Source organism: Mytilus californianus, unplaced genomic scaffold (assembly GCF_021869535.1).
Source record: "Mytilus californianus isolate M0D057914Y unplaced genomic scaffold, xbMytCali1.0.p SCAF_15, whole genome shotgun sequence".
NCBI classification, from domain to species: domain Eukaryota; kingdom Metazoa; phylum Mollusca; class Bivalvia; order Mytilida; family Mytilidae; genus Mytilus; species Mytilus californianus.
Window position 1 is genome coordinate 8,652,726 of NW_026262637.1, and position 23,813 is coordinate 8,676,538.

The 23,813-nt window shown below is 32.4% G+C and overlaps 1 protein-coding gene across 1 annotated transcript; it reads right to left on the reverse strand.

Moving 5' to 3' along the window:
* Window positions 1-734: 734 nt before the first annotated feature.
* LOC127725893 (uncharacterized) lies at window positions 735-12,056 on the reverse strand. Its single transcript, XM_052233214.1, has 6 exons — window positions 11,941-12,056; window positions 8,632-8,685; window positions 4,577-4,978; window positions 3,422-3,598; window positions 2,112-2,199; window positions 735-1,852 (listed from the first exon to the last, which is right to left on the reverse strand). Exons 1-6 carry the CDS (start codon window positions 11,996-11,998, stop codon window positions 1,366-1,368), a joined length of 1,266 nt encoding a protein of 421 aa, XP_052089174.1. The 5' UTR covers window positions 11,999-12,056; the 3' UTR covers window positions 735-1,365.
* Window positions 12,057-23,813: the final 11,757 nt, after the last annotated feature.

Here is a 23,813-nt window from a genome sequence, read left to right on the forward strand (position 1 = left end):
TTTTTACCTCTTCTCGCCAAACTATTCGGATATGACGAAACATAAAAACAGCGCTAACGCTTACTGTAAAAAAAAAATTTCCCTTCACCTGTAGAGAGAGTTTCAATCAAAATCATATCGGTGTAATTAAACAGATATATGTCATGGAGGGATATTTGCGTCTTGGGACCAAATTGCACTATCCCTACTATCAAATACCCTTGCATAACATGATATATCTGTTCAATATATATCGATGAGATAAGAGTATTGATAGATATTTTTCCTTTAAAAAATAAACATGATTGTACTCAGTTAAGTTTGATAGTAAATAGGTAGAAGGTAGTAGTATTTAAAAGATTTTAATCTCCAAAATCTTTTTTTTTTATACAGAAACCAAAATAAAAATCGCTTACGGAATCACACAAACTAAAAAGGAGAGGTATGAGGTGCTTATATAGAATAAGCATTTCTTGCTTTACATGCATCACAAGCCAATTCCTTTACGTTATATACCATACAACGTGTTGACACATAGGCACATCGATATATCGTTTCTATCAACCCATTCATGATTGGGACAAAACAACTTTTATAGTGTCAGTTTCAGTGACTGTCGGTTCTGATCATGCCTGTTAATATACTAATGTGCATACACAAGCGCGACATGTAGCAATTGAGTTATGTAAAAGGTATACAATGGGACAACGCTCTTTGTTCTGCTTAGATAGGATATTCAGTTGAATTTTACAGAACAAGAAACGGAACTCTTTATTAGAGAAGAAAAAATAAATAATGCCATGTCAAGTTGTTGTATTTGAATTGCTAACATCTCTGGTCTTAAAAGATCAATGAAGGTGCATAATTTAGGATTCATGCATCTTATTTACCTAATGTTTTCTAAAATTATAGTATGGATCTTTGAGATATCTGTTAACTTTAAAATTAATGGCAAACAGCCGATGATTGTAAATTAAGGTCAGGTTTGGGAATTTTTGTCAGATGTTAGGACTCCATCGGTTTTTTCCTACGATACAGGGTAAAATATTTTCCCCATAACACTCACTTTCCGTTTCATAGAAGACTTCAGTAGCTAATAAAAAGTTCATTTCCATAAATGTAGGCAGATTATATATATATATATATATATATATATTGTTTTTGTGATTATAAAGAGAGCAATATACAGTTAATGCAAAATTCCGAATCAGCCTTTTCCCGCCTTTTCAGGATAATCAAACATCTTAAAAAGTAGTTCCATAACGTATTAACATATCAATATTTTAGCTTATTTGGTTCTTTAACTTATGCTCTTCGGATTTATAGTATCAATTTCAAACTCTCTATATCTTTTCCTAATTTCACCTAAGTCTATTCAAACCACTGCTATGTTCTGGTCTTGAATTGTTTTGTTTTGTCTACCACAGCATATATGTGAGAAGAATTGTCAGGTTTGCTATTACTATCAACCATAACACGCTGTTTGTCTACGGCTGCATACACATTACAATTTCTAGCTTGAGGAATAACATTATCAAATTTAGAGACCTCAGTATCATTGTTATTCTCATATCCTGGCACTAAATCGCAACTCTGTGGGTTTCCATTCGGCGGCGCGTCTCTTGAAAGCGTACGGGGTACAAGGTCTCCAACAGTGCTATAGTTTACATCGTGCTCTGTGACTGTATAATTTGTATGTGGATTTTCATTGTTAACAGTACTATTGTCACCTCCAAACTTATCTGCATATTCTGCTGATATATATAACACGTTGTATTTCAATCCGTCGTAATTTGGATCATCTTGTTCATTGGTAAGAGCTATGTCCGGCCTGTTTGTTTCCGGTGCTTTTCGGGTTTTGTTTAATGATTTTCTAAAAATAAATGTGCATGTTATTAGTATACTGAGTATTTCTTTCTATACAAACATAGTTTCAAATAGTCAAATAAAAAAAATGTTCAATGCTTTAAATTATTTGTAAAGAAAAAAAACATGATGATTAAAATTTTATGAAAACACATTTTTGGGTAAATATCTTAGAATTCTCGTTAATTGAAATATTAGTGTATTTGTAGAAGTAACTGAATTAGCTGGAAATATTTTGATAATAATTGACGGTCAAGGAGTTTTACCTTTTACAGAATATGATCACTATTACCAATGTCAGTATTAATAGGACGCCAGCACTTGTTCCAGCTTCTATGTATATTGTAGAATTATCTGGCATAAAAAACATAATATGTAAGTATCATAATCATGTCTAAAGACATTGGTTTTTATTGGTACTTTGACATATATCACATCCGTTCATTAATATTGTTTATGAAAAGATTTACTTGTCGTCCTTTGCGTTTCCGTCCACTCATGCATTCATGTTTAAAATTAGCGACGAAAATTGTCCTGGTTATATGTTGATTTTTTTTATGTTTGGAGTTTCTTATTAATTGATCAAATCGTAAATTTTGTTATGTTAAATAATGACGAACAGTGTCGGTCATTTAGGTTCATACATTACTTATCTTCTTCTTCCATTTTATATCGTTTTACATTGTGTTTCCTATAGATTTGTTTTTATTCATTTTTGATCTCTTAGCTATCATCCAAATTTGTCTTTAATATTTTTAACACTTTCATAAACTCGGTGCTTCTTACAAAACGTTTTTTACCTATAGTTGTTTATCGCTGTATGGTTTTGTCATTTATAATGAGTTGTCTCATTAGCAATCATACCACTTCTTCTTTTGTATATTTTAGGTATCTACTGCACTTTTTAATTTAAGTATTTTGCAGTGGAGAATTCTTGTTTGACCACTTATGTTATGGCGTCTTGTAAATTACTATGTGTATTAACTATACTAAATCATCAAACGGAACTAATCTAAACAGAACCTATTTACAATATATGTATCTAAACAAAAAGACGTCCATTCATATTTGTATTGCAATAAAGGTATGTTGTCATTATTTGTTTTAAATAAGTTATATGGATAACCCGTTATGCAGATATATCAGATTAAAATGTTTTATCATTCCAAAAGAAAGACATATCTTTCCATTTCAGACTGTTACAGACCAAACAATCTTTATATACAATTATACTAAAAGTCTTGTTAATGGATGTTAAAACAAAAAAGGTAACTCGGAAAGTGGCATCCTAAAGTGGATCACTACACTTTAATATTTATGTAGCATACCCCTGATTGTCAAGAATTTCGTTTTGATTGAATGTCGTTATAGTTTAATGTATATTGAATTTTCACTTTTATGATGATAAAGTTTGTACATTATCGGACATATTAAACAAATGTATTTACATAAAAACATAAATAGTCTGGCGGTATCTATTTTATTCATCATATATCACCTTTTGGTTAAGGATTATGGCATTAGTAGTTAAATTGGTATGATCTAATAAATCAGAATAGTGTGTTGACGAAATTACCAGTATTGTTCATTAATGAACCTGGTGACGTTGGGTGGTCCTTTGATGTGGAATCTGTAGCTGTCGGAAGACAAGTGAAATTATCTGGAGACTGTGTAGTTGTCATGTGTAGGGATGGTGTTACCCCAGGTTCGCCACAAACTATCTTCAGAGTGTCATTATGACCACCCACTGGTCCTAAACATATGTTATTGATTGCTTCGTTAGTGTGTGTTTGTTAAACTATTTGATTTAAAGTTTATTCATTTTTAGCAAACAAACTTCTTCTTAGGTTGTTTAACATAATCGAAATGTAATGCCGATTCTGCTGCAGTATAATCATATGTTCTGTTCATTTAATTAAATGTACTCACTTCAAAAATCGGAATGTGAATGTTATTATCTGGTTTTAGTAAGTGGAAGTAAAATATAAAGAGTACTTTTAAATATAATTCCGCAGATGTCAGTGTGTCTGTTCCAAGTCAGTAACTTTAGGGTTCGTTGTGTTTTGTTATTGTTCATGAATAGTTTAGATTCGTTTATTAACGCGTTGATCAGCGCCTCAACATTTGAATAAGTTTTAGGTTTACAAATGTATAGACATTGAATATCACTGACGAGCCATTAAATGTTTAACTACTCACCTAAAGTAGAATTTGTACTGTTAATGTTAAGAAATGTGATGAAGAGTTGCAAAATATCAGGAGAAAAATAGTCATTTTGCAAATTCCATACATTTGTATTTGTTTCCCATTTGTTTTTTTTTGTAGAATTTTTTTTAGGCTTTACATATATTGCATTTTACATCGAATCTTGACGATATAGAGCTTGGTATATATAAAAGACACTTGTCGTCTATTTGTTAAGGGTGTATGATTACCTCAAGATGTCATTTGATTTCTTATAAAGTTTCTATCTTAATATACATGTAATTTGCTCCCCACGTTTTTATTCGTATGTTTTGGGTTTTGTTGTAGATCAAATGTAAACAGGAAACTTGAGTACTAACGACTTTCATTAGTAGTTTTAAGGATAATCGATATTTTTGCAATATTATTCGTTATCAAAAAGCCTTAGAAATATTCATAGATATCTTTGGACTGTTACCGCGGAGAACACGTCTAGTCAAATACTTCGAATGCATGAAAGGCTAGATTTTCACTACAACAAATTCACCTCTTTGTACATCGATACAGTATCCTCTTGTTAAATTTCCATCAATAACGTTTGAAGTAAATCTTAACACACCATTTCTTGGAAACGACAATGAACGAGAAGTTTGTCCAGATGTGCATCCAATTTTATCCAAATCATTTTGTTTGATGTCCATCTGATACAATTCAAGGTTCAGTTCCAATCCGCATTCTTTCTTCTTTGGTGATGCACTAGTACTGTTTAATGTCATATATGGTTCTATAGTTGTTTGGAGATTTTTTTGACTTTGATTTTCAACAAATACCAGGCATATGCAATTATCTTCCTGTGTCCTTACGCGTAGTGTTACATGATATATTACATACCCGTCCTTCGATTCACCAATATTTTCTATTGCATAACCACCTTGACACATATTAGTTACTAAAAAGTAAAGAAATTATTTTTGAGATACACTCTTAAACATGGTTTCGTTGAATAAAACTAATTAAACAAGGCGTGTTTAATAAAACTAGTACTGTTAGCAATGTCCAATTAATGATACCTCCACCACTGCATAGTCCATACTGTGCTATGAGAAACCCCAAAAGTAAATGAGGTTAAAAACCAAATATATGGTGAATGTTGGCATTTATGGTGATGTTTCTGTCAATACTTCATTACATTCCGATTAGAGAACCGGATATAAATGCGTACTGTATTGTGAATATGATTTGTTGAAGGAAACTGGGAAAATAATGATTCTAATAACAAAAAAGGGAAATGCACAATAGCCATGTTTGGTTAGGATTTCAATAAATTTTTAAGGGTTAACCAAGAGCTGCGGATACAAAATTAGTAACTCCAATCAATGCAATGATAAAGTCTATGCTTTGGTAAAGGAAACCTCACAAATGAATATCAGCAATAAACAAAGTAAGAGACGCACAATAACATGAATAACATTTTATGGGTTAGATTGTAAGAATATTCAAATAAAATATATTGATGGCTAAGAATGAGTTGCGGATACAGAATTCAATTGTGTCGTATGGTGTGCAGATATGAATAAGTTCGTATCATCCCAAAGTAAACCCAACTACCATTGGTATGAAGACATAAGATAAGAGGTGCAAATGTACATCATGAACATGAACTACGATTGTTTGAAAGAGTTTCATTATTTTTTCAAGCTGATGGTGGAACAAATATTAACAGAAACGGACGAACTCATCCATCATTATATACCACCACTGTAGAGAGCAGTGGTTTGAAAATACATCCAATGATTTTTTTTATTCTCTTCTAGCAAGCTAGTCAAACAGATGAAAAAAACAATCAGAGTTACACTCCGAATAAGGGTTACAGTTCCATTAATTCAATTGATCAACATTGTAATGAGTACTTGAATCGGTATAATAGATTTACTACAAAAATATAATTTTATATTGGAACAATAGATGTGTAATTAAAAAATGGTTATGTAGATTCCTTGCATTAACACTTGCATCGCTATAGATGTAGGTTATCTTAATGATTACCGTCTGATCATGAGATTGAGAATAAAAATAGGGAATATGTCAAAGAGAAAACAACTCGACCAAAGACAGATCACAATGGGTCTTCAAGCACCGAAAAAATCCCACACTCAGTGGCGGGCCCGAGCCGGCCCCAAATAAAAATGTGTACCAGTTTAGTGAAAACGGACGTCACACTTAACTGCCAACATACAAATATACTTAATTAAAAAACATACAATAAAATTGAGAATGGAAATGGGGAATGAGTCAAAGAGACAACAACCCGACCAAAGAGCAGACAACAGCCGAAGGCCACCAATGAGTCTTCAATGCAGCGAGAAAACTCCCGCACCCAGAGGCGTGCTTCAGCTGGCCCCTAAACAAAAATGTATACTAGTTCAGTAATAATGAACGTCATCCTAAACTCCCAAATATACACAAGAAACTAAAATTAAAAATCATACAAGACTAACAAAGGCCAGAGGCTCCTGACTTGGAACAGGCGCAAAAATACTAACAAATGCAGCGGAGATAAACATGTTTTGTGAGATCTCAGCTCTCCCCCTATATTTTTTTGCCAATTTAGAATAAAGAAACACACAGTAATAGGCAAAATAAAACTCAGTTTAAACGAAGTCCGATGGCAAAACCAGCAACAAAATAAACCACGCAAAATGACAATGAAACATATATTAACAAAGGACTACTATCATGTACTGACATGATAGGTCCAGACCTCAAATAAACTGATTAAAAGATGATATCTTCACTATATGACAATCAAGCACAATCCCTCCCGTTAGGGGTTTCGTATCATACTATCATAAAATATATGAGCAGAAAATAACCCGTATCATGCCAACAACAGGTTTTAGAATAAATGTGTTTATGATGCAAAGACACTACAAGTTAATCAAAATTAATACCAAAATATACCATCCTTAATGACCTGACAACAGTATCCTTTCTGAATAAGTCTGTTTAAAAAGGTTTGGTTGGCTTTTGAGACGAATGCCGACATTTTTATGCTTTGTAAAGAATATTACCATTAAAGGTTAGATGTGAAATGTCTGAACGTTTAACATGTTCGCATGTTGATTTGATTTTTTACGAATGATGTCCTTGTACCGATTATAAAATTAAGTAAATGTTTTGACTAGTTTGTGATATCGAAAACCCTAGTGTATTAATTTTTCAGTTATAAAGAAATTTCTTATGTTAAAATCAAATACGTTGTTACATTAGAGCGAATCAAACAAGTTGAGATATATAAACACAATAAGATGGTGATAAGGGAACGTCACCGTCTAAAAATGGATATTTAACAAAAGGAAATGAAAAATCATCGCTTTTATCATAAATTTCGGTATTAAGCTTCCCGTGAAAGATATAGATATCAAGATCAAGGAAAGGGCAGTGTCCATTGTTGGTATTAGCTTTATTTTAATTCAATTCGGCAGGATAAATATCTTTAGTGTATTACTGAATTATTGAGAGCCAATATATCATCCAAATATCTTAAAGTGTTATTGAATTGTTGTATCAGATGAAGTTTGGATGGGTATTTGCTGAATTTTGCCATAAATTGTAACTCATAACAATACAGAAAAAAAGGTCCGCAATGAGTGGTGCACAGTAAGTCCCCATTGGAATTCCGATAACTTGACGATATACGGAATTTCCATAGTTAACAAAAATGTTATCTAATAAAAATGCAATGGTAGTTATAGTATCAAAACAGGTCCAATTGACATAGTTCTTTTGTTTGTTAAAAAATTACATACAAGTGTTTGAACATATATATTCGCATTCTGACTTTTTAAATGCCCATTTAATGAGGTGTGTGAATTTTTTCTTAATAAGATTATGAGCCAAAGTGGTAAATAGGGTAGAAAAATCAAAACTTTGAACAGATTCAAATCACCAATATAATCATGCAATTGATCAAGTGCTTCCAACGAATTTTTTGACACTCCAATGCATACATTGAGGCGCCTATCCTGTCGACACCCGTTGGTGCACCTTTTAGAGTTCATGCGATTCGTTTTGTTACCTCGGAAAAAGAAGTAAAATAACAAAAATACCGAACCCTGAGGAAAATTCCAAAACGAAAAGTCCGTAACCAAATGGCAAAATCAAAAGCCCAAACACATCAAACGAATGAATAACAACTGTCAAAGTCATGACTTGATAAAGGATTTATCTTTTCTGAACATATTTTGTTTTCTAAGTTTATCAACAACAACAAAAAATGTATGTAAAGGTATATAATTCATTATTATTTCATACGCAAAACAGTACTGGTTATCCATGTGATTCTAACAATGCAATATTGATTGATATGTTGTATCCCGGCGATGCACAAGCTCTATAAAGACAGAACAACCCACAAAAACATGACAGCGTTACCTTAAGAATATGAAAAAAATCATTATTCAATTGAAAATCAACAATGTATTTATTTATGTAAATATAAGGAGATGTGATATAACTGCCGATGAGATAACTAACCACCAATGTGCAAATTAAGTGAGTGTAAGGTATGAGAACAAACCGTGTATGTATGTATGTATGTACCTTGAGTGCTCGGCTTGGCCATTCCGCAAGGGTCTGGTACGATGCTCAAACTTACTAAAAAATGAAAAATTGAAATAATCTTAATAAGTTGTACTACTCACAATCATCAGTTCATCTAGATCTTTTCTTCTTGGATCTTTTTGTCTTTGAAAAATACGCAAACAATTTTAACCTGATACTACATGAATGATATACGAATGACATAACACAAACATAATGTTGTTATTTTGCTATATCATCTCTTAACAAAAGTAAAATAACAAACAAACCGAACTCCAAAGAAAACTCAAAACGGACAGCTCTAATCAAAAGTTAAACCCAAAAGCTCAAACACATCAAACGAATGGATAACAAATGTCATCTCTCCCTGACTTGGTACAGGCATTCCTTATGTAGAACAGGGTGGATTAAACCTGGTTTTATAGCTATCTTAACCTCTCATTTGAATGAAAGTCGCATAAAATTCCATTATATTGACAACAATGTGTGAACAAAATAAACATACACAATAGCACTACAAAACTCAAAAAGTCTGAAAAGACCAATTTTTTTTCTGAATTTGCATGAATATTTACTCGACATTCTCTCTTTGTCTGAAATTTTATTAAAATTCTTGACAAAGTCTGAATTTGTCTAAAATAAGTTCTTGATTTTTCTTGACATATGTCTTGACAGTATTAACATTGTCTAAAACATTCTCGACACTTTCTTTGTCATTTTTTAAGTCTCTTGATTAGTCTTGTCTAATTCACGACCGTCTTAAATTTGTCTCAATCAGTTTGACATATTCTTGACATTCTTAATAATGTCTGAAAATGTCTTAACATACTCTTGGCATTCCAAAAAATGTCTGAATATGTCTTGACACATTCTTGACATTCTTAAAGCTGTATGAATGTATTTCGACACATTCTTGACGGTCTTAAAGATGTCTTGACCAATTCAGAAATATGGCAGTTGTTATCTAATAGTTAGTTTCTATGTATTTTGCATTGTCGTTTGTTTTTTGTTGCACTTCAGTGTTTCTGTTGTTTCGTTGTTTTCCTTTTATAGTTGATTTGTTTCCCACGGATTTAGTTTGTAACCCGGATTTGTTTTCTCTCAATCGATTGATGACTTTTGAACAGCGGTATACTACTGTTGCCTTTATGGACCCTACATGTATCTCAACCGTATAAATGACGCCTGAATTGTGTATAAACACATTCCTGACAGTTTAAACACTTTCTTTTGCTGTTTTATTCTCATTTCTTTTATCGCTTAACTAAACTTAGAAGAATTATGGTACAATGATATATTGCTAATTATAAAAAGCTACATTTTGGTACAATAATTGTTTATCTACCATATTAACATTGAGTGTTATGCAAGGAAAATGAAATATGTCTACAGTATGATTTGTTTCAATCATTTAGCAATAATTTATAAGATTTGTAAATCGACATTGCTAAATATTTTCGAACCCACATCTAAATTCGTTTATATCAACATACTCACATTTGTATTTGTTTATATTTCCAAACCCATATTTGTATTGATAAATATATTTATATACCCAAATTTTTAAATTAAAAAAAATTTACATACCCAACTGTTTTTGTTGTTGTAATAAGTGTAACTTGAATTAACGTGTGTTGCTATTTTACATATTTGTGTTTCGATTATTGTTTTTGGACATAAAGTAGGCCGTTAGTTTTCTCGTTTGAATTGGTTTACATATATGCTGTCTAACCACTTTTACATTTATTGAAAAATGCATTATCATTTCTATAAACTACTAGATTAATTATCGTTGTACTTTTTACTCTATTGTAAGGCGTTTACATTACTCCCTTAATATGTTACACTCGGGCATATGTATAATATTAGCAGGGATATGCCCATACACAAAAACTGTTCCATTAGTTATGAAGAAGAAAAACTGAGATGTATACTGCATAATTTTAGGGTCATGAAACTGCTAAACGGGTACGATATAGTAACAGTGACATATTATGACGGTATTGATATTTTTTTCTTTATGTTGATTTTCTTGTTTGCTTGTGTATAGTTGTTTTGTCTTCAACACATGAACATTGAAATGAAAAAAAAAAACAAATGGCCTGATTTTTTCGAAAACATTAAACGAAAAAAAGACAGCACCCAACGATTACAGCTGTCTTAACGCATAAAATATTTGACATTTCTCTTTACTTGGGACAGTGGTGTGACATCACAATATACGACCAACCTAAAACAATCATGTACACATGTATTTTAGAGAATCAATTCGCATACAGTAAATTGAAACCAGTTTATAGGGCAAACATTTAATTACTACATCAAGAATAGTGTACCAGCATTGAACATATACAAAGGTTTCGAATTTTGAGTGACCTGTGTAAGATAAATATAACAAATGATATGATAATATGAGAACTTTGTGTATGCACATTTCTTTAATGGTAAAATATTTGTGACGCTTATTATATAGTCAGATTGGACAATTGACAAAGCTCAAAAAGCAAAGTATGAACCAGTATTTTAATCAAACTTTAAGGATGAAAAACCATCGTTGGCTTTACTTGTAAACAATAGTTCAAAATCATTAAATATACGTCAAGACAGGACAAAGTTTACCTGTAAATGGAACTATTTAACATTTTATACAAAAGCAATGAAAATGGGGAAATGTCAACTAGATGCCATTCCTCATTATAACATCATTATAGTACATACACACACATTTTAGTTCAATATGCATGTGTAAATAAGGGAAGAAGGTAGCGTAAATCGGTATATGTATCAAAATATTTAAACAGATTGTCAATCCCAGTTCAAAATAAGCTTTGTTTAAAAGGATTTTATATTGTATATTGGAACAATGATGAAATATTTTTAAACTGAAAAATTCATAAAAAAATTATCAAGTAAAATAGTCAAATCATACAAGAGTCAAAGTTCAATCTACCTGTTGTGACGTATCCTCGAGACTACGTGTCTGCCAGTAGTGATCACTAATCGTTAATAGTTTTATTTTTCAGACCATCTTTTAAATGTTAAAATCTATTAACCGGGTTGCTTTTTTTTATAACATGAATTATGTTAGTTACATCATCTCAATATAGAAAATTCAAAATTCCCGAACTAGTGTAAATGACTCTACAAAGATTACTCAAAATTTTTAATCACAATGTGCCCAATGTGAAAGGAGTATTACATATTTAAAAGAAAAAACTTGTGATTTACAATTTAAGAACGATATACACGTCTTGGCTCAGTTATCTATTCGATTTGTCCTCACGTCAACTATTACATCATGTTACTTACTGTTGGCTTTCCATATCATCCAGAATAAAAAATATAAATACACAGCATTACTTCCCATATTCAAAACATTATATAAGTACAGATGTCGTCATCGACTTGAATGTCACACTTCATAATACATCTAAAAAATCTAAACATGTTTAAATACCTCATAACCTGTTTCTTAAAAGATAAATAATATGAAATTTACTTTTAAATTTTAGTTGTGTATTTCTTCTTACGCTTTATACCTTTAAAAATGAATAATTATTGATGCATTAGAATTTTTGTCCTAATAATGCACTTCAGAAAACTGTATGTGCATGCATTACACTAGTAAATGTGCCATGCATAAAATCGTGTGAAAATCATGCGTATATAATGCGTATTTTTCGCAAGGAAAAAGTCCAAATCGTGCTACATCCGATTATCGTGCGTTAATTTACGCATGATTTTCGAATGATTCCCGCATGAAAAAATATGCGTATAGAGCTACGTGCGAATTACATGTAATAAATTTACGCATGAAAATCATGTGTAGTCATGGTAAAACTATGTAGTGATTTGTTTGTATTATTTATTTGGCTTTGATTGATTCTTTTTGTAAATGTTATGACAACTTTTGGCTTTTTCCATTTTCATTTGATATATAAATATGTAGTGAAATTTTGAAGAAAAGGAATACCTGTACGGTTTGATTTTTATGTCACAGTTGTATTGCTGGAACTTTTGATGGAACAGTCAATGACAAAATGCTATACTGTATTTTAAGGTGATGATAAGTTTTATCTGTATTTCCTTATAGCTTCCTAGTGTTCTATCTAATTTTGTTTCTGATGCAATACACAAGGATTTTGGTAAAGTGAATTGTTGTTAAACCAGGTGAATGTTGATGATAACTCTGATTTAAAATCCATTTAAACATTCTAATGAATATTCCAGGGTAAATCAACAACAATCCCAAGTATTTCAATTCTTGTCTTTGGTTCATATCATATTTTTTTCATATATTAACTGGTTAAAATTAAGGCTATTCAATTTAGTTTTCTCTTATTTTTATGTCTAGGTCGTTTTATCACTATATATGTTTTGGGGTTTTTTTTTTTGGCATAGTTGGAGGACATATGGTGACCTATAATTGCTTACTATCACATCATTTGAACTATGGTGAATATTTTTCTCATTGGTAATTCAACCAAATTTCCTTCTTTTATAGGATCTTTGAATTATCTATCAAGAGTGATTGATCTCAAGAGTGATTGTGAATGGTGTATACTTTCTTTTATCAGTTTTGAATGTATCTGTTTTCTTCAAACGTTCTTAATACAAACACCAAAATATAATCGTCAATCTTATAATATAGATTTTTATTCTCCTTTTATTTTTTTCAGTTTCCGCGGTACATGAATGTCAAAATAAATGTCTTCTTCGTAAATCAAAATATTGTATTTTTTGTAATATTCCCATGTAAAAGAGGTAGTCTTCTATATCCTGTATTGGTTATTTGCCTTCGTGTGTATATCATGCGTGACACTTTAACCTGTGTACAAGTGGTGATACTATAATTAAATCTTTAATCTTGAATCTTGCATCTAATAATATTTTCATTTTACACAAACAATGTACATGTATTTAATGTAAAGAGGTAGAAGATTGAATGCAATTAGCCAGTATATCCAGAATATATTTTTAAGAGCAGTTGGTCTTTCCCGAAAATTTACTCATATCACTATGCAAACAATATGCTACTATGTAATGTATGCAATGCATTGTTGTCTATTCACGAAAAGTTGTGTTTTCAAGATGTAGGTCTAGATATATACTTTTATTTGCAGGATCAAATATTGAATCTGAATACATTGTATATTATTACTGTTAAATGGTATTTCCATTTCATTTTAGTATTTTTATCGTCAACATTTAGATATTTGACGCACTATAATGAAAAGAGATGCGTTGTCAAAAACATATGTATCTCGAAAGTATCTTTAATTATTTGGTTGCTGAAAAGTACTATTTTCGACGACATTTATATTTTTATCTCAGTTAATGATCCCAGGACAGCCATATTTCTATTTTGATTTTCAACCCTATATCCACCATTTCCCATGTGAAATTATAATTTTGAAAATACTTTGAACGACAAAATTATTTTATATTTCTTCCTGTGTGACGTTTACATTTTCTGGCGTCAAACACGCGACTCTACACTAAGAGTAGATGTGAATGCAGTCACAGGACTTTAAATATTTCAATCCTTTATGGATTGATTTAAAATACATATATAAGTAAGCAAAGAATGTGGTTGTTATATTTGATAGATGCTTTTTGTGCTTCTTTGTTAAATGTTTGTTTGTTTTGAGATTGTGACACACTGATGACTGCTGTACCCATATTTTGACAGTGTTACATATTATGTCTTTTTTGTTCACGCATCGTTGTAAATATAACTGAATTTGATGCGACTGTCATACAAGTGAGAGGTTTAGCGCTATAAAACCAGGGTCAATCCACCATTTTCTACATTTGAAAATGCCTGTACCAAGTCAGGAATATGACAGTTGTTGTTCATTCGTTTGATGTGTTTTATCATTTGATTTTGCCATTTGATTAGGGACTTTCCGTTTTGAATTTTCCTCGGAGTTCAGTATTTTTGTGATTTTACTTTTTGCTATATATTTTTCGACATGAATAACAGTAAACTTATGCTTTATTTCTGCATTTTAAAGCTTCTGATGTTTAAAATAATATATCAATAATAATGGTCATTATTACAATATTCCATACTGAAACTTTGTGTTTGTTAATTTTTCAGTTTGCTGTTATCTGAATTATATTATTGCTGGATATCAATACAATTCCAGCGTCATCATACTGCTATAATAGTATGATGGTATGATACTAAACCCCTAACGGGAAGGATTGTGCCTGATATTCATATGATGAAGACATAATCTTTCAATCAGTTTAATTGAAGTCTGGAGCTGGCATGTCAGTTAACTGCTAGTAGTCTGTTGTTATTTATGTATTATTGTCATTTTGTTTATTTTCTTTGGTTACATCTTCTGACATCAGACTCGGACTTCTCTTGAACTGAATTTTAATGTGCGTATTGTTATGCGTTTACTTTTCTACATTGGCTAAAGGTATAGGGGGAGGGTTGAGATCTCATAAACATGTTTAACCCTGCTGCATTTTTGCGCCTGTCCCAAGTCAGGAGCCTCTAGCCTTTGTTAGTCTTGTATTATTTTTAATTTTAGTTTCTTGTGTACAATTTGGAGTTTAGTATGGCGTTCATTATCACTGAACTAGTATATATATTTGTTTAGGGGCCAGCTGAAGGACGCCTCCGGGTGCGGGAATTTCTCGCTGCATTGAAGACCTGTTGGTGACCTTCTGCTGTTGTCTGGTCTATGGTCGGGTTGTTGTCTCTTTGACACATTCCCCATTTCCATTCTCAATTTTATGAACATACAGTATTATAGTTCAAGAGAACTTAGACTTCAATCAAAGCGACACATTTCATGTAATAAATAATAGTTTATATTTGATGACCTACGATTTTCGTCTTCAAAAATCACAGAACGACAAATTTTAAATCTATAAAAGATAATATGCAAGCTACGTAATTTACTTACTTAGTAACTCCATTCATCATTGCAACAAGTTAGTTAAAAATATGAATCTACCAAATTGAAATGTGCCTTTCCTGATTTAGAAAATCATATTTATGATCCGAGTACATGTATGTCTTTTAAAAATATATGATTTACAACTCATGATCTGATATCAGTACATACAATTATGTAAACCGAAAAGCTTATTCGGCATCTTTATGTGTGGTCATTTTTTTAAAATCATAGTCTTAATATTAGTTATAAATATTTTTAAAAAACAAAATTCGTGCTAGTAGCATTGATTCTTGCCTAAATGGATCAAGATATGGAATGTTTACAAGGAGGATGAGATATAGATGATTTTTCATTAAGAGTACAATGGAAAACGTTAAGAGTGTTAGTAGTCAGCACTTCTGTGCTGACATGAATTATCATTGATATGGTCAATTTTTGAAATATTAAGGCTTTTCTACCTCAGGAATAGATTACCTTAGCTGTATTTGGCAAAACTTTTAGGAATTTTGGTCCTCAATGCTCTTCAACTTCGTACTATATTTGGCCTTTGTAACTTTTTTGGATTCGAGCGTCACTGATGAGTCTTTTGCAGACGAAATGCGCGTCTGGCGTAAGTACAAAATTTAAATCCTGGTTTCTATGATGAGTTTATTTACAACCACTGGGTCGATGCCACTGCTGGTGGAGTTTTATTCCCCGAGGGTATCACCAGCCCAGTAGTCAGCACGTCTGTGCTGATATGAATTATCATTGATATGGTCATATTTATAAATTAACTGTTTACAAAACTTTGAATTTTTGAAATACTAAGGCTTTTCTACCTCAGGTAGAGATTACCTTAGCTGTATTTGGCAAAACTGTTAGGCATTTTGGTCCTCAATGCTCTTCAACATCGTTCTTTATTTGGCCTATGTAAATTTTTTGGATTCGAGCGTCACTGATGAGTCTTTTGTAGACGAAATGCGCGTCTGTCGTAAGTACAAAGTTTAAATCCTGGTATCTATGATGAGTTTATTTACAACCACTGGGTCCATGCCACTGCTGGTGGAGTTTTATTCCCCGAGGGTATCACCAGCCCAGAAGTCTGTGCTGATATGAATTATCATTGATATGGTCATATTTATAAATTAACTGTTTACAAAACTTTGAATTTTTGAAATACTAAGGCTTTTCTACCTCAGGAAGAGATTACCTTAGCTGTATTTGGCAAAACTTTTAGGCATTTTGGTCCTCAATGCTCTTCAACTTCGTACTTTATTTGGCCTTCGTAACTTTTTTGGATTCGAGCGTCACTGGTGAGTCTTTTGTAGACGAAATGCGCGTCTGGCGTAAGTACACAATTTAAATCCTGGTATTTATGATGAGTTTATTTGACGAAAACACTGTAGAGGATTTCATTAAAATACTAAATTTTTTATCGACATCATATTTGTTGAGTTTGGTGGATTGATATTTCAACAGACAATTTCAATTTCATAGATGGACGACATCAAACTAAAATCTATGACTAAAATAATGTTCAACTTCCCATATCTCTACAGTTACATACCCTCTGCCCTATTGCAGAGCGTTTATAAATGCAAATTGATACGTCACGCTCGTATATGTTCACACTATACGGATCATTACAAGGAGTGTATTTCATTCACTAAAACTGTTTCTACATAATGTTTAGGACGAACTTCTGAAATTATCACTTCATAAGTTCATTGCAAATTGTTTGACTATATGTCGTGTTTTACTTCACTAGCTAACTTTTTCGAGTCATTGATCTTAAATTTCTTAGATATATACTTAAAAATAAACCAAGTATATTCAGATATAAGAAGATGTGGTATAAGTGCCAATGAAACAACTCTCCATCCATCTCTTATCGTGACGGGATAATTTTATTTTTTATTTTATTTAGAGTATGCATCATTCCTTTCAAACATATTGTAAATAAACTCATCATAGATACCAGGATTGGTAAATTTTGTATTTGCTCCAGACGCGCGGCTCTTCTACAAAAGACTCATCAGAGACGCTCGAATAAAAAAAAGTTAAAAAGGCCAAATAAAGTACGAAGTTGAAGCGCATTGACGACCAAGCATTCCTAAAAATTTTGCCAAATACAGCTAAGGAAATATATTCCTGAGGTAGAAAAACCTTAGTATTAAAAAAAAGACAGTTATTTTAACATTGATAAGAATTTTTTAAACAAGGATGTTAGATTTGAAATGTTATTCCAAATTGATGGGTTTCTTTCATTTATTATTACTGAATTTATTTATTTTATTTATAATACTTGTAGATACTATTTTTGAGTATTTGCGCATATGTAACGTCGCGCTCATATAAATTGTAATATTTCCCGTTTTTTAAGTTTGATCACGTTTCGCCTTTGACGTACGTTACGTTGTCTAGAGTTTTTATTCATTGCAAGTTATTTATTATTCGGAGACACATCAGTATTTTGTATAGAGAGATTATAATCGGTAAGAGATATTTATGTACATTTTTAAGAACAATATTTTAAACGAACTTATTAATTAATATATATTTCAATTAACTTTTTAATTTAAAAAGTTATTTATGAAGCATAGTGTTTTAATTTATATTTTTACTTACGATGTATGTTAATGTGTATTTGTATTTTATTGTAGAGAATCGGTTGTTACGATATACTGCCAAATGTAATTTTGATGAATAAAGATACGTATAATTCTAACCGCATACTCGACTTTATTTGATGTGATCCGTACAATTCTCGATTTGCTCCGAAAAGATGGATAGTGAAGAAGCGGAGCGAGCATATGAAGAATCCCGGAAGATAAGAACAACTAACTTGGCACAGCTAACAAAATTATATAATGAATTGGAGACAAAGATGATTTTACGTGATAATGTTGAAACGATGAAAACATTGTACAACAAATTGTGTGACCGCTATGAACGGTTTAAAGCTGCACATTTGGAATGTTTAGATTTTTGTACAAACTCGGATATTATTGAGACATTAGAAATAAACTTTGACACCTCAAAGAAAATCTTCATAGAATTCCGTGAAAGATTTAATGAGTGGATACGCGAACCTGAAAAGGCAAAGGAGGAAGAAGACAAGAATAGCCGTATAACATCTGTATCTCAGACTTCATCGTCATCACAGTATAGGCTGAAGCTAGCGAGGGCTAACCGCTTAAAGGCCGAGGTTCGAATGAAGAAAATGACAGAAAAGCAAGAACTAGAACGCGCTCGTCGAAAAATAGAAATGAAGGAACAGATGTTAGAAAGAAAAAGTCAGCTAGAAGAAGCAAAGTTGGAAGAATCTGTGTGGCAAGCAGAAGAAGAAACCGAGGTAACGTTTAAGAACAATCAGTATAAACGTGTCGTTAATCACAGAAAATAAGACACTTCATAATGAACATGTTACAACAAAGAGTACAGACAATGCCGTTTCAAGGATAGAGTTCACCACTGCCGGAAGTTTACAGTCTAATAGTAGCATCGATACTGCATTTCAAAGACTAGCATCAGCACTACAAGAAGGATTCAATCTACCTAAACCTGATTTTTTGACATTTAGTGGTCAACTTTCAGATTACTGCAAATTTTTAAAGAACTTTGAAACGAATGTTGAAAGTAGAGTAACAGATGATCAATTAAGGTTGAGTTATTTAATGCAGTATTGCAAAGGTGAGGCTAAATCTTCTATAGAAGATTGTGTATTATTAGAGCAAAAGGGTTATGAACGTGCTAGGTCTATTTTATACTCACGTTATGGCAGGTTACACATGATAGTTAGGTCATATATAAAAAATCTTGTATATGGTGCTCCGATAAAGGCGTCGGATTATGAGTCACTTTCAAAATTAGTTCTTGAAATGCAAAAGTGTGAGATAACTTTATCACAACAAGGAAATGTTTCTGATATAGATAATACTGATAATCTTAGAAATATTGTAAAGCGTTTACCTATGCATTTAAGGGAAAAATGGGTTGATATTGCTCATTCCATAACTGAAACTGGTAGAGAACCTAGATTTTCTGATTTAGCAAATTTTATTGATAAGAAGTCTCGCCTAGCTTCGTCAATGTAGAAAAGATAAAGACAAACATACTGATATGAATACAAGAGAGAAGGTATCTACATTTGCTTCTATGATATGTATGTAAACAAGGCTACAACACAAGATCGTAAATGTATTTCTTGTAATGGTACATGTAATAATTTAGAATTATGTGTAAAATTCCAGTCTATCAACTTAAATGATAGAGTTAATTTTGTTAGAACTGCTAAGCTATGTTTTAATTGTTTGAAGGGTAAACATTCTTCAAGGGACTGTAGAAAAGCTAAAATGTGTACTGTAGAAAATTGTAGCTCTAAACATCACATTTTAATGCTTAGTTGGGGTAAAAATAGCAACACTGATCACACGGCTACAAAGGTAAGCATTAATTGTTCATCCGCCGGGACTGTTATTAAGAATTGACTAAGAATTATACCCGTCGAAGTTAAAGGGTCAAATGGGAAAACTTGCCAAACTTATGCCTTGATTGATGATCGAGCGGATAAAACGTTATGTGACGAGCGCTTGATACAAATACTAGCAACAGAAAGTAGACCGGTTACATTTAAAATGACAACAGCAACAGCACAACGAGTCCGAAATGAAAGTCAAGAAGTTGACTTACATGTACAATCAGTTGGCAGCAACTGTCCGATAACACTTAGTAAGATATGGTCAGTTAAAAATCTACCGATATCGACACACTCAGCCGCAAATAATAAAGATATTAAAAGTATTAAACACTTGTCAGATAGTTATGTACCAGAGATAAGCAGCAATAAAGTTCTGCTTCTAATAGGCACCGATACACCAGAAGCACACATTCCCATAGAAGTGCGTTTAGGAAGTAGTAATGAGCCATATGCCGTACGAACACCCTTAGGATGGATCGTTAGAGGTCCCATCCACAATGTAAGTACCAGTGATGTAGTTAACATCAATTTTGAGCATGCAGATAATGTACTTTTGCAGCAGCAGTTAGAGCGGCTTTGGACCACTGATTTTCTCGATCAGCCTAGCACGGAGAAAGTATGCATGTCTTTGGAGGATAAACGCGCCTTGAAAAAAATGGAGTCAACAATAGCCTATGAAGATGGACACTAAAAACTCGGATTACCTTGGCGGGATGAAAATGTAAAATTGCCGAATAATTTGCCTTTAGCACACGCTCGATTAAACCAATTACACCGCAAATTGTCACATGATCCTAAGCTGCATAATATGTATACAGCAACGGTAAGTGATTACATACAAAAAGGATATGCAAAGGAAGTCACTAATATTAGTAATGAGTCAAGTCACATATGGTACCTTCCGCACCACCCTGTCACAAATGAACATAAACCCGGAAAGGTGAAAGTAGTCTTCGACTGTGCAGCCAAATTTAAAGATGTTTCGTTAAATAGCCGATAATTACAAGGTCCAGACCTTATGAACAGTTTGGTAGGAGTTCTAATGAGATTTAGACAAGAACACATTGCATTAGCTGCTGATATCGAGGCTATGTTTCATCAAGTCCGCGTGAAAGACGATGACTGTGATGCTTTACGATTTTTATGGTGGCCACATGGAAACTTAAAAGTACAGCTAAAATGTTACCAGATGCAGGTCCATCTGTTTCGTGCAACATCATCGCCCAGTTGTGCCGCATACGCATTGAAAAAGACAGCTATTGACAACATTTGAATCAGAGGTAGCATCAACCGTAGAGAGAAACTTTTATGTAGACGACCTCTTGAAGTAAGTGGACACGGACGAAAGAGTCGTTCAGCTTGCAACGGATTTACGAGAAATTATGAAACGTGATGGATTCCGATTAACGAAGTGGTTAAGTAACAGTAAAGTCGTAAAATACGAAATACCGAATTCGGAACGAGCACCTTCAGTTAAAATTTTGAAGTCAAACACAGCTTTGCCGACCGATCGCGCACTAGGCGTAATATGGGATGTAAATGATGATACCATCAAATATAAAGTCAAACTCGAGGAGAAGCCGCTAACAAGACGCGGAATAACTTCTACTATAAGTTCAATATTTGACCCACTGGGACTCATTGCGCCAATCATTTTAAAAGGGAAGATTATATTACAAGATCTAAGTAAACAGTTAATTAAGCTTGGTTGGGACGATCCTATACCAAAAGAAAAAGAAGAAGAATGGATAAAATGGAAGTCGACACTGCCAGAAATTGAAAATATATCAATACCTAGATGCTTCAAGACAAAAGACATGAAAGATATATCTGATGCTCAACTTCATATATTTAGCGATGGTTCCGAAATTGGGTATGGAGCATGCGCTTACTTACGTCTCGTAGACACAAATGAAAAAGTGAACTGTTCACTTATTCTGGGAAATCACGCTTAGCGCCATTTAAACAAACAACGATTCCCAGACTAGAGTTATCAGGTGCCGTAGTTGCTTGCAAACTTAAGATTGACAACGTAGTATTTTGGACTGACTCTATGATTGTACTTGGATACATTAAAATGAATCCCGTCGCTTTAAAACATTTGTTGCAAATAGATTAAGTAGCATTCACGAATTGACATCACCAGGACAGTGGCCATTAGGACGAGTAATAGAGGTTATTAGGAGTCGTGATAGTCTTATCCGTAGTTGTGTGATCAGAACAAAATAGTCACAATTTTTACGACCTGTAACTAAATTATGCTTACTTGAATGTTCACAATAGAATTTACAGTAATGAATTCATATTTGTCAGTTTTTGTGTGATGACAATTTTTACGAAATGTCATGGTGGGGAGTGTTAGATTTGAAATGTTATTCCAAATTGTTGGGTTTCTTCCATTTATTGTTACTGAATTTATTTATTCTATTTATAATACTTGTAGATACTATTTTTGAGTATTTGCGCATATGTAACGTTGCGCTTATATAAATTGTAATATTTCCCGTTTATTAAGTTTTATGACGTTTCGCCTTTGACGTACGTTACGTTGTCTAGAGTTTTTATTCATTGCAAGTTATTTATTATTAGAAGACACATCTGTATTTTGTATAGAGAGATTATAATCGGTAAGAGATATTTATGTACATTTTTAAGAACAATATTATTTAAAGAAGAAATATAAAGAAATGTAAAAGAACTTATTAATTAATATTTATTTCAATTAACTTTTTAATTTAACAAGTTATTTATGAAGCGTGAAAGAAAGTGATTCCTATTGTTTGTTTAGCACTATGTTTTTAGTGTTTTAATTTATATTTTTACTTACGATGTATGTTAATGTGTTTTTGTATTTTATTGTAGACATTCGGTTGTTACGATATACTGCCAAATGTAATTTTGATGAATAAAAGATACGTATAATTCTAACCGCATACTCGACTTTATTTGATGTGATCCGTACAACGGATTATACCTGGTTTTATATCTAACTATCTGTTACAAAAATTGATTGGTATTCATATTTTTCTATTCTTACATCTTATATAGATATAAGAAGATGTGATATAAGTGCCAATAAGATAACTCTCCATCCAAGTCACAATTTGTAAAAGTAAACCATTATAGGTCAAAGTACGGTCTTCAACACGGAGCCTTGGCTCTCACCGAACAGCAAGCTATAAAGGGCCCCAAAAATGAGTAGTGTAAAACCATTCAAACAGAAAAACTAACGATATAATCTATATAAAAAATCGAGAAACGAGAAACACTTATGAATCACATCATCAAACGACAATCACTGAACATCAGGTTCCTGACTTAGGACATGTGCAAACAAATGCAGCGGGTTTAAACGTTTTAAGATAATTCACTTACAAAACAATAAAAACAATTGGGGGATGGCAGCGTAATTGAGATGGTAAATAAACTGACAACGTACAGTTTTCATTTAGGCGACAAAGGTACACAGTCAGCTTGCAACTTGTCAATATACTAGCTGGTTGATAAGCATGCAACTCTTGGGGAGATATTTAATATGCATAGATATTTAATTGTGTTTACCTTTTGGTTCTAAGATATGATTTCCATGTTTCATCACATAGAACGAAACTTAGAAATTTTACCTGTATCAACACAGTTGGATAGCGGTCAAAATAATTTCTCATGAAAATTCGAATAAAAGGGACAGTATTATATGCTTAAACGTTAAGATATTTTAGTCATATTAATGCGGACAAAAAGCCACAGAATTTAGTTTGACCGCTATATATGCAACTGTATTTATACTGGTAATACTGGCT

What these genes read in the sequence shown, in the direction of transcription:
- LOC127725893 (XM_052233214.1), bottom strand. Translation starts at nt 11,998, where the DNA reads ATGGGAAGTAATGCTGTGTATTTATATTTTTTATTCTGGATGATATGG. An exon ending in GATGATATGGAAAGCCAACA is followed by an intron (nt 8,686 to 11,940) that starts GTAAGTAACATG and finishes TTCATTTTTTAG; the next exon opens with TAAGTTTGAGCATCGTACCA. An exon ending in CTGTATCGATGTACAAAGAG is followed by an intron (nt 3,599 to 4,576) that starts GTGAATTTGTTG and finishes ACATATGTTTAG; the next exon opens with GACCAGTGGGTGGTCATAAT.